The sequence below is a fragment of the Zea mays genome, chromosome 1 (assembly GCF_902167145.1).
Source record: "Zea mays cultivar B73 chromosome 1, Zm-B73-REFERENCE-NAM-5.0, whole genome shotgun sequence".
NCBI classification, from domain to species: domain Eukaryota; kingdom Viridiplantae; phylum Streptophyta; class Magnoliopsida; order Poales; family Poaceae; genus Zea; species Zea mays.
Genome location: NC_050096.1, coordinates 67474785 through 67492172, shown reverse-complemented (window position 1 = coordinate 67492172; position 17388 = coordinate 67474785). Strand labels below are relative to the sequence as shown.

The 17388-nt window shown below is 42.4% G+C and overlaps 3 protein-coding genes across 15 annotated transcripts; 1 reads left to right on the top strand and 2 right to left on the bottom strand.

Moving 5' to 3' along the window:
• Positions 1–2320: 2320 nt before the first annotated feature.
• On the bottom strand, positions 2321–4592 carry LOC100502251 (uncharacterized). 2 transcript variants are annotated; one of them, XM_008649355.4, is made up of 5 exons: positions 4232–4592; positions 4041–4117; positions 3773–3878; positions 3004–3255; positions 2321–2917 (listed from the first exon to the last, which is right to left on the bottom strand). In XM_008649355.4, exons 1-5 carry the CDS (start codon positions 4337–4339, stop codon positions 2636–2638), a joined length of 825 nt encoding a protein of 274 aa, XP_008647577.1. In that variant the 5' UTR covers positions 4340–4592; the 3' UTR covers positions 2321–2635. The 2 variants fall into 2 exon arrangements, with proteins under 2 accessions (XP_008647577.1, NP_001350179.1); NM_001363250.1 differs by having other exon boundaries at positions 2338–2914; positions 4232–4406.
• Positions 4593–7265: 2673 nt separating this feature from the next.
• On the bottom strand, positions 7266–11387 carry LOC100193997 (uncharacterized). The gene is made up of 5 exons (NM_001139062.1): positions 11159–11387; positions 10957–11030; positions 10695–10818; positions 7884–8159; positions 7266–7796 (listed from the first exon to the last, which is right to left on the bottom strand). Exons 1-5 carry the CDS (start codon positions 11273–11275, stop codon positions 7527–7529), a joined length of 861 nt encoding a protein of 286 aa, NP_001132534.1. The 5' UTR covers positions 11276–11387; the 3' UTR covers positions 7266–7526.
• Positions 11388–11601: 214 nt separating this feature from the next.
• LOC100272985 (protein ALP1-like) lies at positions 11602–16349 on the top strand. 12 transcript variants are annotated; one of them, XM_035964014.1, is made up of 8 exons: positions 11648–11832; positions 12859–13484; positions 13566–14168; positions 14432–14529; positions 14609–14989; positions 15071–15624; positions 15952–16002; positions 16115–16349. In XM_035964014.1, exons 3-6 carry the CDS (start codon positions 14146–14148, stop codon positions 15619–15621), a joined length of 1053 nt encoding a protein of 350 aa, XP_035819907.1. In that variant the 5' UTR covers positions 11648–11832; positions 12859–13484; positions 13566–14145; the 3' UTR covers positions 15622–15624; positions 15952–16002; positions 16115–16349. The 12 variants fall into 12 exon arrangements, with proteins under 12 accessions (XP_035819905.1, XP_035819903.1, XP_035819904.1 ...); XM_035964016.1 differs by having other exon boundaries at positions 11649–11832; positions 14416–14529; XM_035964012.1 differs by having other exon boundaries at positions 11602–11832; positions 14432–14989; positions 16115–16332.
• The last annotated feature ends 1039 nt before the right edge of the window (positions 16350–17388 follow it).

Sequence of the window (17388 nt, the reverse complement as noted above, 5' to 3'; positions counted from 1 at the left end):
ACCAACACAGACACAAACCCATACACACGCCAGAAGTGAACCAGATCATCTGAGATGGGACTCATCGCCTGATCAGGAAAACATGGCCGCAGACGGACGGACCAACCACCCGTGTGGCGGCATAGGACAATATCCATATGTACAAAACTCGGAACCCTAATCTGTTCTGCGCACGCGCGGACCGTCCGGCCTACAGACGCGGACTGTCTGGACCGCGGACGGTCCGGCCTGGCCGGACCGTCCGCCAGCTCTTTTTTGGTTCAAACACGAAGAAATTATAAAATACATGTCACCTAAAAATATTCTATCTATCTAAGGTCTTCTTACTTAAATATATGTTGAAGTAGATTGATGTAGGATTTAGTTTAAACTTCACACCAATCTATTCCAATATACATAGATTGAGGTGGATAAACGAGCATCTCAATAAGCCCTAAAGTCTCTATTTATGGATGTGTTTTAGATTTATAAATCTTACGGTGCATCTAAGTTAAAATGGGTTATTTGGATCGATACCTTTACGGTTTTCATTACTATTTATCTTTTTAGGAGCTGTTTGGAAGCAATCTAGTTTTTAAAAATCCAGTTTCTATCTTCTATTTTTAGAAACTGGTTTATGAGAAAAAATGATAATGTTGTTTGGAATCACCTTAGTTTTTATAAACTTGCTTTACCTAGAGCAGGCTAGCTTCTTGGTTTTTAAGAAACTGGGAATCCAATTTGTATAAATTAGAGCATAAACTAGTATACTAGTACAATGTACGTGCGTTGCAACGGCACAAAATCTCTACTCCCACAGAACTGAAATCAACAACACATTCTCGAGATGTCCCTCATTCCCTCCATCGACAAAATAAGTCCGAGAAATTCTATTTGAGGCCAAAATGACCTCGCAATAGATGTTTGCAATCTGATAAATATTTTTTAAGATCCTATAACATATTCGATCAATTCGTGACAAAATTTAAACGAGTTGAGTCAAGCCAACCTGATTATGAGTCTAGCGAGTTCACGAGCCACAATTATTTTATCCATCGGCAGAAACCCGTCGTGCCATAGACCATCCGGTTGGCTTCGCCGCTCTTGCCCTATTAGGTGTTTAAGCCGCAAGCGTCGACTCTCGATCATGGGCGGACCTACATTGCCCTGAGTGAGAGCATAGGCCCTCGCTCATTTATTTCTTGCAGGTAGTATAATCTAGATTTTCACCATAAAGTTTCATGCTCAGTCCAATCTAGATGTCTCACTTTGATATTTAGATACTCGTCGTTGTAACTGTGTATTTACTCTCGTTTTGTCTTGGATCCGCCCCTGCGCTCGATCACCGACCACATCTTCTTGAGACCAGTTTTGATCTGACCTTTGCTCGTTGGTGCTCTGCCTCGCTTCACATGAGCGGCGGATTTCTTCCGCCTAGAAGAGCAGCCATTGAGGCCTCATTCGTTTGTGCCGGATTGGTGGGTCGGAACGATTTCTAACCGGATTGCTTCTCTAATTTATATAAACTTTGATTAGCTGGAACGATTCCGGGTGTAATCCGACACAAACGAACAAGTCCTGAGGATGCATCTGCCTTATTGTTCCTGTTTTTAATGCCAATTGTAATTCTTCCTAGACTTGAAATTGGTTTATGCCTAGATATTTGGGTTACCCGAAAATTTTGGATCGGATAATTTATGTTAAAATTCCGTTGACTTTCTTGAACATACACTAGAGCTATTAGTTAGCTATTAAAATTAACTAAAGACATCCAAACAGTCTAGATAATAGTTCAACTATTAGCTACTTTTAGTCAATCATCTAATAATTAGCTAGCTAATTCTACTAGAAATTTTTTAGTCAACTAACTATTAGTTGTACTGCATTCAAACATCCCCTAAATTCAATCTGACACTTCATAAATGAATTTAGAATTTGAAATAATTACTCTTAGTGGTATAAGGTGCATTTTTTCATGCCTTTGTTTCAAACTTTCAGTATAAAAGACCATGTTTAATAAACTATTACTCATAATTTTTCTCACTTTCTTGAACAATTAATTTTATGACACCTGTTGGTTCATATATTGCTCTATATCAAGAAATTTAAAAAACAATGAAAATACCTATTGGTATGTGGCACTATCATGCAACCTTGAATGAGATCAGCGCAATGGGTTTGCAACTTCGTTGCACGTGAGCTGGATCGGACCAATGGCACCATATACTAATTTCTCACTCTTTGTCTCAAATTAAAATTTGTTTTAGACTACTTGATGTATGTTTTTTATATAAGTGTCTAAATTTATCATCATCAATTTGAATATAGATATAAAACAAAGTGTTAAAACGAGCACTATTTAAAAACGGAGGGAGTATTTAATAACCAAACACACATATGTATATCCACGTACACACAACGAAACGGTACCACATGTCATCCGTTGTACTACTACACAACAAAACGGCACCACACGCAGTAGCGATAGGGTTGTTCCATTGGACATGTCACAACCAACACAGACACAAACCCATACACACGCCAGAAGTGAACCAGATCATCTGAGATGGGACTCATCGCCTGATCAGGAAAACATGGCCGCACACGGACGGACCAACCACCCGTGTGGCGGCATAGGACAATATCCATATGCACGCTAGCCCAGCAAGATGCTGCTGTCGCCGCCAGGTGGCTGCCGGGTCCGACGGCCTGCATGATCACCAGTTGTCGAGGCCTTCCCGTCTGCAAAAATGCTACTACCACTCAATCCTTTCGGCTTCGCGCGGTTCAGAGGCTGTTTCCCTGCAGGCGCTGAATCCCTCTCGGAGATGGCCTTGCCATTCATCAGATCAGTAGACTTGTTGCTGGACCCTTTCTTCTTTGCTGTTTTCACTGTGCTGTCCATGTCGGCCTTTCCAAAGGAGAAGGAGCTCACCTGCTGACAAAGATAACGGCAGTTAGTTGTTCAGTAGAGTTTGTAGCCACCACAAGTTGAATAAGCTACCAGGATGGCTCAGGCAGTACATTTGCATTTTTCACATGTGCCAGAGCAGCAGCAGAGCTGCTTGACCTGTTGGGACTCGGATCTTCATGATCAGCAAAGATGTTGTGACCACTGAGCTCCTTGGATTTCGCATTGGACACCTGCCGCTTCATCTTACCGTCCCCCGAACTCTCAACGGTATGGCTAAGTTCGCGCTGCCTCGCCACCCCAGCAACTGAAGTTGGCTTCCTGGGAGGAATGGTCCCGTCCTGAGAAAAAGTGATCTGGCTAGCCTGCAGATTATAAAAGCTAATTGTCTCACCATATCACACAAGAAGACTTCTGCTCTACATCGATTTTTATTCACGAAGAGACCAATATTTTTTACTAGTATTTAAGAAGAACACAGAACATCATAAGGGGTTGAATCTCCAATCAAACAGATTGGTGACAAACTGACAATGCAGAATCTCTTGGTCATGTTTTAATTGACCAGATTTGCACTTCCGCTCTGTTGAATAAAAATTTGTTAAGAGGGCTTGAGAACACTGTAAGTCTGCAAACTCGTAGTAACCTGAGGCTAAGGTCTGTAGCATTATTGAACATCTACGAAACCTGGTATCTATCCTGACACTTTATGCGACAAATCCGATAGGCATTCTTCATTGATCCTGCCGACATGCCATGTGAAACAAAAGGAACTATCCCCAGCACATACAACAGTACTCTGTGCAAAACATCAATGCTAATTGCTAAACAATGTTCCACACTTCCACCCCACATATAGAATGCAGATCCGAAGTTGTGCACCTGGCGATCACGGGATGCAGTTGTGACGGCGGCGGCGGCGCTCTCGGCCTTAAACATGCCGATCCCTGTTGTCTCCTTCGACTTGGGTGCGGAGGCCGTCGTCCTCCTGGAATGATGGGAGCAGGAAGGAGCAACCGTAATTAGGAAGCAGCCACAAAATGAGGATCATGCATGCGGATACCGATCGCATAGAACGGCTTGGGATCCGATCCCGAATCACAGGAACGGAGGGAGGAATCCGGCCGTGAAGGCGCGGAAGCTATCTCACATCTTCGTCTTGTTGAGACCGTCGGCCTCCTCGGTGACCTGCCCCCCGAACACCACCTTCCTGAATTCCTCCGTCGGCTGCAGGGAGACCGAGGAACAATAAGAGATCAACGACGATCAAAAGCGGCGCGCCGCGCGGGGTATACGTAGATGGTGGAGGATCGAACAGGGAGAATAGAAGAGCGGGGTCACCTGGTTAGGCCGACGTGGTGCCTGCGACGCGGCGCCATCGGGTTGAGGCCACGCGAGTAGGCCGGCCGTGGAGGTGTGGGAACTCCTCACTGGGGCCGCCCTCTCCATCTTCTTCCTCCTCTCCTCTCCTCCCTCTCTCTCCTAAGCAAGGAAGGAAGGGGTTGGAGATCAAGGCGAGGCGAATGCTTCGTCCACGGAGGTTGCACTCATGAGGTGGAGGAAGTGGGGGCGGAATGCCGTTAAGCTCTCTAATCAAATTGAAGTGGGTCCCAGTTAAATCGTGCTCACATTGCAAATATCTCGCCTAACTCAGCATTGTCTTCCTAATATTATTGATAATAATTAGTACTTCATCGGTTTCATTTTCTATATGGGTTCGCTTTCTATAGGTATATAGCTTTATTAGAGCATTGAGCACTACAAGAGACTCTTTATATTACGGAGACTCTTTATATTCTCCATAATTGATATGAATAAAAATCTCAGTAAAAAATGTCCTCCAACATATTTTTAAATAGTTTTCCAAATATAAACATCTTCTATTTCAGTTTTCTCGAGCCTAAAATACCCAAATAGAAAATGTGAATTCTATTTGGTTAGGCTCTCGCAGTTAAAAAAAATGTTGTGAGCTGTGAGCTGTAAAAAAACTTATGTGGGCTGTGACATGTAAAAAATCTAAAAATTGTTTGGTAAATGCCACTAAAAGCCGCTAAAATTTCTTTCATATATATTTTTATATTTCCATCCAAAAGCCGCTAAAAGCAGGTCCAAAGCTGCTTTCAGTTTTGTACTACAAGAAAGTCGGCTTTTGGAAAAAAAGTTGCTTCTTAGATCGAGCACTTCGGTTGGCTTTTGGTTTTTAGGCGACAAAAGTCGAAGCTAAAAGCCAAACCAAACACACCCTAAATTGCAAACAAGATCTGTTGTTGAAGATTTAAAAGATATATAAAATAGTTTCTATGTAAACAATTCTCTAAATGATAATTTAGATAGTGAATTTTAGAAAGACTGTTGTAGATACTCTTATGCATCTAAATATATGTTATTTAGATAAATAAAAATAAAATATATATATTTATGCAAACCAAAACAATATACAATTTATAATAGAAAAAATAATAGAAAAACATCCATACATTCCCAATCTCTCCACCAGCATGGATGACAGAGAAGGTGTGCGGGCAGATCGTTAAAATATAGGGGTCAACTTATAAAAAGCAACTCTAATAATGTTCTATTTTACAAACTTTTGTTAAAAAATATAAGACACTCTATGAAGTGACTCAATTATACTACACCTCACATTAGGGCTCTATCGTTATTTTCTACATTATTCTCTATATTTTTTTCAAATAATGTAATTCACTTCCAAAAATACATGATTTAGGGTTAATTGTTGGAGTGCAATTTGTTTTAGTGCCCTAAACACATTAAATGATGTAATATTTTATTTTTTAGATAATATTTTAAGTCACTTTATTGGAGATGCTCTTGTACCTGCAAAAAACTGCAACCTAATGATCCCCTATCGATCACTATGCCTATGACTAGTTTAGAAACTCAAATAGCCTCTATGATTGAAGGGGTCGAGAGAGAAATAAATTATTTTCCCAAATTATTTTCTCTAGTTCTATAAAGGATTTGAGTTTTCAAACTAGACCTTAATTATTACATTATAGTCTCTGGTTTTCCCTTGCACTCTTGTGACGTAGAGCCTCTCCCACTGAACCTTTAGATCACTAATCACGTCTTTGACAAACCCAATTTTGGGTCTGTTTGGTTCAGTTTTTTTTCTTATGAACTTTTTTGAGAATGTGGTTGTGGGAAGAATTTGGGTATCATGAAGATTACGTGTGGAGGAAGATAAAAGAGGTCATAGAGTTTGGTATATAGAAAGTGATGATTTTCTACTATCACAACGACTCTGTCGATTCTGTACTCATGTTGATTTTTAACGATTTTAACTAAAATGATTCTTATAGAAACGGACCGAAAAGCTGGACGTTTGTGAAAAAAGCTAAAAGACCTTTGGTGCCTCTACAACCATCGCTTTGGTACTCACAACATGAGTGGTTGAAGAGATCGATTAGGGGTGGTCAGTGGTCACTATTAAAACTAGAAAAGTGAACCGTAGAAAATAGAACCAAAACTGAAACAATTGTCACCAAAAAAAATATTTTTTCTATTCGATTCTAGATAGTAAATAACATACTCTCTTTAGTACATTTTTTATACTCTCAGCTAACCTAAAGAAATGAACTACATGAATTGTAGCTCACCCATTTACATTTTGTAAGAATATGTTTCGTTTACGTGTGATGTCTCATGATTGAACTGCTTTAGATGGATTAAAAGTGCTATGAGCAGTGCTGCAAACCTCATATTTTTGTTAGAGACTAGTAGATGCACCTGGATACTTGTTGAAAAAACACTGTTGTACAGTCAAATTTGTTTAAAGACACTGAAATTCACATAACTGACACCCGAGTTTCCAGTGGAATTGCAAATTGTTTCATCTCTCTGCAATTACATTTGTTTCCTACTAGTTCATGTTCTTTATATCCGTATCATATAAACAGCATGTTTTGAAATCTTATAGAAGAGGGGGGAGGGGGAGGGGGGGGATGGCGATATGTCTGTATTTAATTATTTTTACATCAAAAGAATTTTTTTTGTCAAAACACACAATTTCGTTTCGCTATAAATTGGAGGGTCCTACTGTTTCAGATATCATGATTTTGAGATTCAGCATGCTTCTCTTGTTCATATAGCTTTTAGAGAACTTTTGGTTGTATGCCTGTCTCCGATCAATGATCACAGAGGCTACATGTTTCCCTTTGGTTGTTTGGTTTGCGTTATCGAATGCTGCTGCCAAAAAAAAAAACAGTTGAATAATATTCTTGATGACATGAACATTTATCGGGTTACGCATAGCATATATCCGTCGTCTGTAAATTAGTGCACGCAAGGTGTCGGTAACGCTTGGTACATACACGTCTGCTAATAATTTGACGGTGGTGGAAGACGTGAGCTTGGTTCAGACTCGAGCTATTATTTGTAAAAACACATCAACCGTACACACTACACACTGCCATGATGAGGACGGCATTGGTATCTCACAGCCAAACCAAACATGCACACACCAACAGTTAATAAACATCATCAAGACTAAAACGGGGCTCTTCACTGCCGCACCTTGATCAGGAACAAGACACCAAACTGACGATCCAACAGCCTGCTGCCTGGTGCTGGTGGAAATCCTCCTCTAGGGGTCGACACTGAGTCCCGGATTATGCTAAATCAGCGCGATGCTGCTCTCACCGCCAGGAGGCTTGCGGTTTCCGCCCACACGCTCGCGGATTGGTTCCTTCCCATCTGCAAAAATGTTGCTTCCAGTGATCTCCTTCAGCTTCGCGGTGCTCAGATGCTTCTCTGCAGAAGCTGGCGGCACGTCCCCCTTGAAGATGTCGTTGCCGGTGAGGTCGTTGACCTTCTTGCCGGTTATCTTCCTTGCCGTCTTTGGCGTGCTGTCAGTGTTGGCATCTCCAAACGAGAAGGTGCTGGCCTGTTGTTTAAGACGAACATTGGTTGAATAACATTCTGGACAGCAAAAAGGGAAAAGGGGTACCAGATTTGTTGCAGCGGCAAATACGTTTGTATTTTTGGCAGGTGCGTGTGAGGCTGTGCTGCCGTTCGATGGGTTCCTTGCCCTGTTAGACCTGGAATCCAGAGTATCAGCAAAGATGTCGTGGCCGCTGAGCTCCTTGGACTTTGCATTTGAGATCTGCTTCTTCGTCTTACTATCCGTCTCGCTTTGAAGAGTGCCACTAAGCTCACGCTGCTTTGCCACCTCAGCTACTGATGTGGGCTTTTTGGGAGGATCGGTTCCATCCTCAGCGAACGAGATGTGGCTTACAGTACTGCTCGCCTGCATGCAATATGAAACTGAATCAGTCACCAGTAAATCATGCTGTAAAACTCACTTTCTTGATTTTCTTTCAAGTACAAGACAGAAAAAACATAGGTCACCCCACCCTACCCAAAAGAAGAAGAAAACAAGAAGTGCATATCTAGTTATTGAATCACCAAAGTAAAGTGTAGACACCAAAATTAGCCAAGTGAATTGATAAATAACAGTAGTCTGTTACATAGTTACCACAACAGTGCATGTAGGCCACATCACAATACAGAACACGCTAGCCCAACCTGAATCGCTAAGGACAGTGGTTCCAAGGGGCTTGGCCAACCGAAGTACCTAATTGCAGCAAACAAGCACCAAAGCCATCACTCCGCATAGAGCAGTGGCCTAACCATCGCACAAGAGCAACCATCACTCTTCATCAGATCTATGGGTGTCAGGTTTTGCTAGCCTCTGGTGCACGATGCTGGTCGGCAGTTATCTATTTCTCTGTGGCAGTGCTGTTTCCTTTTGGTAACAGAGAGAGAACTCAGGAAACAAGAAAGCAGCTGTTCTGCATGCAATGGAGATTTGAGAGACAAAAGACGAGAACAAGAGTTACATTAGATGGATATTTGGCTAGATGGGCCAGCACATGGCAGCACAATCTATGTTTCCTTCTCTTTATTTTTTTCTTTATTCACTTTTCTTCTCTGGCTCCTCTAAACATATATTCCGCAGTTACTGGTTTGTGTCGTTCTCATCAATCTGACTGACACCACATTCCATCCAATTCGTGAACCTGTTTGTGATTCACAAACACACTTTTTTGGTTCACAGGCAAAAGAGGTATAGCCCTTATTAAACTATATGAGTGAATTGACCGCCTCTATCCATCAGTTTAAGCTTTTTGAGTTGCGAGTAATTGTTTTTCTCCTATTCCACATCTGGGACATGAGAAAGCCTCTATGTGAGGGGGGCGTTGAAATACAAATTGAATTTCCCACATTCCCTATCACTTAATCTTTTGGGTGAACTGATTGGTGCGTGCAACTCAATATGGTATCAGAGATTCAGAACCACATGCGTTTGAATCCTGAAAGGCCTAATTAATAATTAAAATAAATTACAGCCAATTCACATTTCCATGTTTGAGGCTTGAGTAAACCTATACGTGAGGGGAGAGTGTTGAAGTATGAGTAAACTGCTCGACTCTCCCCCTCACCTTAAACTTTTGGGTTGAACCGCTCGGTGCATGCAACTCAACAACCCTCACGAAACTTACTTTTGGAAAGTGGTGAACCATGAACCCCTATCACCAACTTGATGAATCATGATTTTGGAACTATGGTCTGTTATATAAAGAAAAGGCTTATTATTAATTTGATTGGCAAATAACTACAGTAAATCATTGGAACATTACCTCTGCTTTATGGATTTTAGTTCACAATCATGACTATTTCAACCTGGATTTTGCTTCGGACCACCTTATAAGAAAAAACTACAACAACACCATCACTGCCAGCAGGAGCAAATTGAAAAAATATGTTAACTACGGTTACTATAAATTTGGAACTGTAAGTTGCTGCTCAATTTGTTGAAAACAGCTGATTCAAGTAAACAGCTGATTCAAGTTTGGTCAGATTTGATAAAGTCAAAGATGAAGGACACCCATGTGAGTCATTCTGCCATGCATATATAGTATAAAAGAATTCATACCACTTATACTCAACCAAATGAATCCATATTAATTTATATCCAGTAGATGGCAGGCTAGGTTTTGGTTGGTTTCCTTTAACTTATTTTATATATAAGTATATATGTACTAAATTGCTATTTTGGTATCATTTTGTGCTCCAAATTTAGTCAGAGTGAGATAGGCAGATGCATCTTCTGTCCAATTGCTGCATGGAAGGATCAAGTAGATCAAAACAGTTTTTAGGCTAAAAAGAGATCAATGTTCTAAAATACTTTATTCTGCAATCTAGTCATTTCAGTCAGTATCAGTCAGAGTTAGTTTGCTTAAAATTTTGGTACAAGAATACTTTGAAAAAGAGGTGCACTGGTGTAGTGAAGCAAAAAACATTACCTGTTGAAACAAACATTTATGCGGTGGGTGACTAAAATTTCTAGATTCCATCCACCAATTAAACTTCGATTTCTAATTTGTTTCATGGAAAATCCAGTAACATAGTAGCAAAGTTAAACATTATCAGAGCAGCCATAGTCATTAAATATCCGGACATTGCAATGTTAAGAGTGTCCCACAACTGCAATTCTAGTACCAAGCATCTAAGATCTATAGAATTATTGCACATGGACCAAAAGTGCGTACTGAACCCAACAAATGCTCACCCAATGTGACAGATATGCTTCATTAATTTCGTTGTGAAATTCCGCATGAAACAAGGGTATATGGCCAGCATATGCATAACAAGTACGACTTACGTTGCACCCAGTATGACATGTGAATCCAAGCGCATCCAAACATCAATGTAGCACGCAAACACACACAATCAAGCAGAAATGCCGATCCAAATAAAATGTTTGCACAGATTTTGTCACCTGGCGCGAGGAGGTTCGGGCGGGCTTCGCGGCAGCAGCTGCCTCCCCAGCGTCTCCATTGCTCCCGGCAGCGAAAATGCCGCTCCCAGTCATCTCCTTCCACTTGGGCGCGGAGCACGGCTTCCTGGAGGAGCGGTCATCAGGGTGAGCGTCATATCAATCGAGGCGAACGAATCCCTTGACCCGAATCGAAGGACCACGCGCGAGAGCACGTCCAAGAGCAAGTGAAGAAGCGGGGATTTGGAGCGGGAAGGAATCTGACCTCTTGGTGAGGCTGTCGGCCTCCTCCTCGGTGACCTGACCCCCGAACACCACCTTCCTGATAGCCTCCGACGGCTGCGCGCAACGGAGCGATGCGAGTTTGATGGTCAATCAAAAGCGGCACGCATCGGGGGAGGGGGAGGAAGATGCAGATACGCATGGAGGGAGGAGGAGGAGAGCGAAGATGGGGGTGCTGCTGTTACCTGACCGGGCCGGCGCGGCGGCGACGGCGTTGCTGGGGCGGGGCCCTGGGGCTGCGGCCACGCGAGTAGGTCGGCCGTGGAGGTGTGGGAGCTCCTCACCGGCGCCGCCCGCTCCATCTCCTTGCTCCCGCTCGCACGCCTCTCTCGGCGTTTCGTTGCTTTCTCTCCCTAAAAAGGAGGGGGGAGGTGTGTGAGACTCGTGAGGTGGAGTGGAACTGGAGTAGCGGCGGCAGCATCAGGATGGCAGGAAGGTGCGGGGTCCCTGTTCTTCGCTTCCTTTTCTCTTCGGAGACGCAGCACGTGCCTACCATTACTAAACTTGCAATCACTTACAGGTGGGTCTTGTTTGGTCCTACTTAGGCCTTGTTCGGTTGGGCATGTATTGACCGGTATCACGGGCTGTTCCACATGTATTGTTTGGATGTGGATCCAATACCGGCCCATGATGAAATAGGTATTCGTTTAACCTAGGCCTGTTTTCGAACCCGATGGAATCCCTGCGAAACCCCATGTTTCGGACGTGGAAACGACCCACGAATGCGTAGTCGTGGAACTCCTCCCGGCCTCCTGGGTATGGAAGCGACGGCGGCGACGCGCGATTCAGAGTAGCGACGACGGCGACGCATGGTCCCTCCCGCCACCCGCCACCATCGTCGACAGCGACCTTTTCCCCGGTGAGCTTGTCCTTCCCTCCTTGTCGCCCCTGTCTGTGGCAGTCCTCACGAGCAATCCCTCTCCCAGCCTCTCTCCCCCTTGCCTACTGCACCACCTCAACCTCCACGGCGGCGTCTGCCACGTCCTCTACCCCAAACCCAGACCTCACTCTGTTGCCTCCACCGGCGTCTTGAGCTATTCGTCACAGCCTCCTTATTTGCAACTGCATACGAGCTTCCGGCTTCCTGCTTCCTCGGCACTGAGAACCCCTTCCCAATTTTCTGCTCCTTCGATGCTGAGGACGTGTTTCCGGCCAGATCCACACTTCTTTGCAGTTATGGACGAGGTTACTTCTTCTTCATTGCTGAGGATGGATTCCTAGTTCTCTGCCTCATGCCTCATCCATGCTGAGATCGAGATCCTAGATCCATGCTCCTTTGTGTCTGCAGGCTCGTTACTAGCAGATTTTTTTGGCCCTGTCATAGCAGAGCATGTGCCCCCATTTTTTGCTTTCCTACAGCAGATGGCAGACTCTCAGTTACGGTATTTGCAAGCGACAGTGTGCCCTCAGTTTCCTCCTTTGTAGTAGGCGTTTTCCTCTACTTCTCCCTGGCAAACATTTTTCTTGGAGTTCGGCTGCCCCTCAGCTTTTTATCTTTTTCTTGGAGTTCGGCTGCCCTTTGATCCCAGAAGAGATCGTCACCTTCAAGATAACGTGATTGAAAATAGCAATTAGAATGTACAGATGTTTTTCAGTTACATTTTTGCTTCTTGTAATCTGTAAATTTCAATATATTCTAGTTCGCTGTTCTTTTCCTTTCCTCCCAAATTTGGTTTGCTTAATCTATCAATTATAGGACATTCAATATATTCGTGTAATCTGTAATCTGTAAATCTGTAAATTTGTCCTTTTCCTTTCAATATATTCTTGTAATCTATAAATTTCAATATATCCTGTTTCACTTATAGGACATGTTGTATTGTGAATGACGTGATCTATTAACATTGAATATTACTAATTTGAATATTCTACCTTTTCTTTGTAGATTGTACCTGCACCGGTTAGAGTTGGAGAAGACCAACCCCCGCCGTCTTGGGACCCGGTACCATCCCCGAGAGGTACTTCTTGGGACCCGGTACCCCCATTTTTTTTGCAATGAGTATGGGGTTAATGGAGCGCATTAGGAAGAGAAGACAGGAGGATGATGATGATATGATGATGTTCTTCCTTCCCGCATTACATTTGTTGCGTTCTAGTTCTCTTAAAGGGAGGAGGGTTAAGAAGCGACGACACACATCCAAGCTAAGTGGCGAGGAGCATGTTTTAGAGTTGCTTGAAGGGCATGTCAAGAACTGCCGAGTAGCATTCAGAATGGAACCTGAAATTTTTAGAGCCCTAGCCAGCTATCTTAGGAAGGAAAGGTTGGTACGTGACACAAGGATAAAAGTTGAGGAGAAGCTCGGCTTCTTTCTATACATGATAAGCCATAACGCTTCATTTGAAGATCTGCAAGAAGAGTTCGGGCATAGTAGTGACACATTCCACCATCATATAAAACATTTTTTTGACATAGTTGTCCCTTCCCTCGCCAAACGATTTTTGAAGCCTCCTTCTCCAATGCAAGTACATTCGAAAATTGAAAGGAATCCTAGGTTCTATCCTTACTTCAAGGTGATGGCATTTCTATCCTTGCCCAATATATATTCATTTTCTTCCAGATTTTAAAAATTCACATATAGTTTTCTTGTGCAGAACTGCATCGGTGCAATTGATGGCACTCATGTGCCCATTACAATTTCACCTGACAAAGCTGCTCCTTTTAGAAACAGGAAGGGGACTCTCAGCCAAAACGTGATGGTAGCTTGTGATTTCGACCTAAATATCACTTTCATGTCTACTGGATGGGAGGGATCCGCTACAGATGCTAGAGTTCTTCGATCTGCAATGAACAATGGATTCCATGTACCTCCAGGAAAGTTCTATTTGGTTGATGGTGGGTATGCTAACACCACGTCATTCCTTGCACCTTATCGTGGAGTTAGATACCATCTAAAGGAATATGGGCAAGGTCACCGTAGACCTCAGAACTACAAGGAGTTATTTAACCATCGCCATGCCATACTGAGGAATCATGTTGAAAGGACTTTGGGGGTTGTGAAGAAGCGCTTTCCCATCCTAAAAGCTGCCACATTTCACAAAATAAGGAATCAAGTGAAGATACCAGTAGCAGCTGTTGTACTTCACAATATTATTCGGTCACTCAAAGGGGATGAGGAATGGTTAGATAATCAACCAGATAATATTTCGCCACAAAACTTTGTTGATCTACCGGATGGCGATCAAGGCAACGATCAAGTAAATGTCCAAGGAAATAGACCATATGTTGCTCTGTTCTACATTTTATTTACTGTCACATTGTTACCTCTCTTAATATTTGGTTTAATCCATTTCTCATTGTTTAGTATCCTGAAACATAATATCATCTAACTGTTTTCATAATAGAAATTTTCTTTGTTCCTTTAGTTCCAATTTCAGAATAGAAATTTCAGCTAACTGTTTTCAGCATAGAAATTTGGTTTAATACTGTGTTATATAATATTAGTTAACATGTTTGGAAGGGGTTCTCCAAGAATCAACATGCTCTTATCAAAAAGTGCAACAAAGAAGCCTTCTCCTAAAGCTGGTGATCCAAAAAAGCATGGAGGTTCTCCAAAAGGTATGCAAGTAGAAAAATCAAGAGAAATTAAGAGCCTCTTGGAATTATGCAACTGGTGTTTCTTCCTTGTCTTATGTAGAGAAATTAAGAGCCGCTTGGAACTCAACTCTAGAGAAAACTCTTGTGGACCTCTTGCATGAGCACAAAACAGCTGATTATAGGGGTCAAAATGGATGGACAACAGAAGCATGGAACAAAATTGTCAAGGAATTTCATCAGAGGGAACAATATGTCTATTTCACAAAGACACAAATACAAGATAAGGAAAGAGAGCTGAAAAGGGACTACAGGTTGCTAAAGGATGCAAAGAATCAAAGTGGAGCTCATTTTGATGAGAAGATAGGGAGGATTACGGCTGACCCAGCTTTATGGAAAAATATACTAACTTCTCATCCTAAGGCTAAAAAGTTCCGCAACAAGTCTTTTCCTCTATATGAGGCCTTGGGGGAGCTTTATGATGGTTAGTCTCATTACAATGTGCATGCTTTTCCAATATGTTATGTTGTCTACCCCCTTTTTTTAGTAAAACTTCATTGTGCAGGGCAAACAGCTGAAGGGACCTACAACTACACCTCCACCCAACTTCCAGATCTTACTCAAGTAGGAAATGGAGATGAATTTCTCAACATAGAACATGAACAAGATGAATTGGAAGAAATCTTGCCTGCACATGAAGAAGATGATGTCAATGTAGTTAAGGCAGGAGATGCAACCGGTGAAAGGCATGATCCGACGCCACAGAGAAGGACTACTGCTGCAAGAGGGAACAATGAGGAAACGAGGACAAAGAGGCATAAAAAGGGCGATAACCTAGAAGGAATAATGGGAAGATACATTGACATGAGAATGAAGCAAGCTGAGGAAGAAGCCACACATCTAGCAAAAGAGAGGGAGGAAAAGGAAGTGAGTCAAGCTGCAGACTTCTCAATCAAGAAGTGCATATCCATTCTTGGTACAATGGAAGTTACAAAGGAGGAAAAAGCAAAAGCCTACAATGCCTTCAAAGACCTTGACAATAGGCAAATTTTCTTGAGTGCCTACGATGATGATGCTGAGTCTGCACTGATTTGGTTGAGAAACGAGATGGCTTAGCTGGTATGCTCTCTTCCTTCCCCTCTTCTCTCATTCTATGCCAGGGCATGTCGAAATCAAAGTAATTGAGCATATCTGTCTCATTCTTTATGCCATGGCATGTTGAATCAAAGTAATTGAACATATCTGCCTCATGACTTAATTTATTATTTCCCATACTACTTCTTGCTGGGAGTCCAGGGTTAGGCTAGAAGTCGATCCTGTCTGTATATGCTGACGATGACATTATACAACCTTACATTTATTATTTGAAAGAGGAGTTCACTACGAGGGAATTGTTTCTAAAACGATTCTGTTTGACTCGGTTATGATCTTGATTTCCTTGTGCAGAAATTACAACAAGGACTGCAGAGAAATCCAGAATCGCTTCCTTTTGATGAGGTTTGTATTTTGGATCCCATGAGCTAGCTACTAGCTGCATCTCTCTTCGCTTATTGCTTCCGATGGTCAATGGAGTTTATGTTACACTTACACCTATTTATTTTAATGGCAGATACTCTACTGTAACATTGGAAATCTCCATTCCATTGGCCAACAGCCAGTTACCTATTTCAGAACTAGATCATTGGATAACTGCATTTTGTTCATGCTTTAAACTGCTTTAAACTGAAATACGTTACAGCTAGAACTAGATCAGCTGTACATGCTTCTGCATTGAACTACATTTTGTTGAACGTGGACTGCATTTTGCAAAAAACATGAACTTTACTATACTAGAGTGAAGCGAACATGGACTACATTTTGCAAAAAAAATATGGACTTCACTGTACTAGTGTCTAAGCGAACATGGACTGCATTTTTTAAAAAAAACATGGACTTCACTATACTAGTGTGGAAGCGAACAATTCACAGCTAATACATTTGTATCCATGTGGTATAAGCGAATAGTGAAAAATAAGCCATGTATTAAATCCCAGCCGTAACGAGAACACACATGGTTTATGTGACATGACATGGATTCACTCAATCCCGCTGTGTATTAGATCCTAATGTGTATTAAATACTAGCAAGCCGAACAAGGCCTTAGGGGGTGTTTGTTTGAGATTATAATCTATCCAGATTATATAATCTAACAACTTTTGAACTAAGAGTTAGTTCAAAAATTGTTGGATTATATAATCTAGATGAATTATAATCCCAAACAAACACCCCTTATAGATGTCCAATAAACACGAGACCCGCAAGCCCGGCACGAAGCTCGCTGTTTGGGTCCAGTTCGAGTCCGGCATGGTCCAGTTCTATGCGGGTCCGGGCCGGCCCGGCACGAATAAACGGGCCGAGCTCAGATAGGAAACTAGGCACGGTGGGCTAGCCCGGCACGGGCCGTTTACCTCTAAACACGTTAAGCCCGCTTTTTTGCACTAAAACATGCTTTTCAGCCCGCTTAGCCCGCTATGGGTCGGGCTCGGACAGATAATCAAGCCCACGGGCTTAGAAGGCCCGGGCCGGTTTCCTAACCGTGCCTGGCGGGCCGGGCGGCCCGTTTGTCCATCTCTAGTCCTACTGACTTAACAATGGCATTGTGTCTGTCTGCCTCTTCATGACTTTTCGTACATTGTGTCTCTTAGTTGTATTTATGATTAAGGGTCTTAAGATTGTACTATACAGTCTCTTAATTGTCTGTCCTGAGCGCCCAGTAGAGGGATTTGCATTTATGCAATTTCCGTTTACCCATACATGCTTATTTGTCATCAATATAACGAATATGTTTCAAAATGGTATGGACCGTTTGGATATGTTTATTTCGAAGGAATTGAAATCTATTTA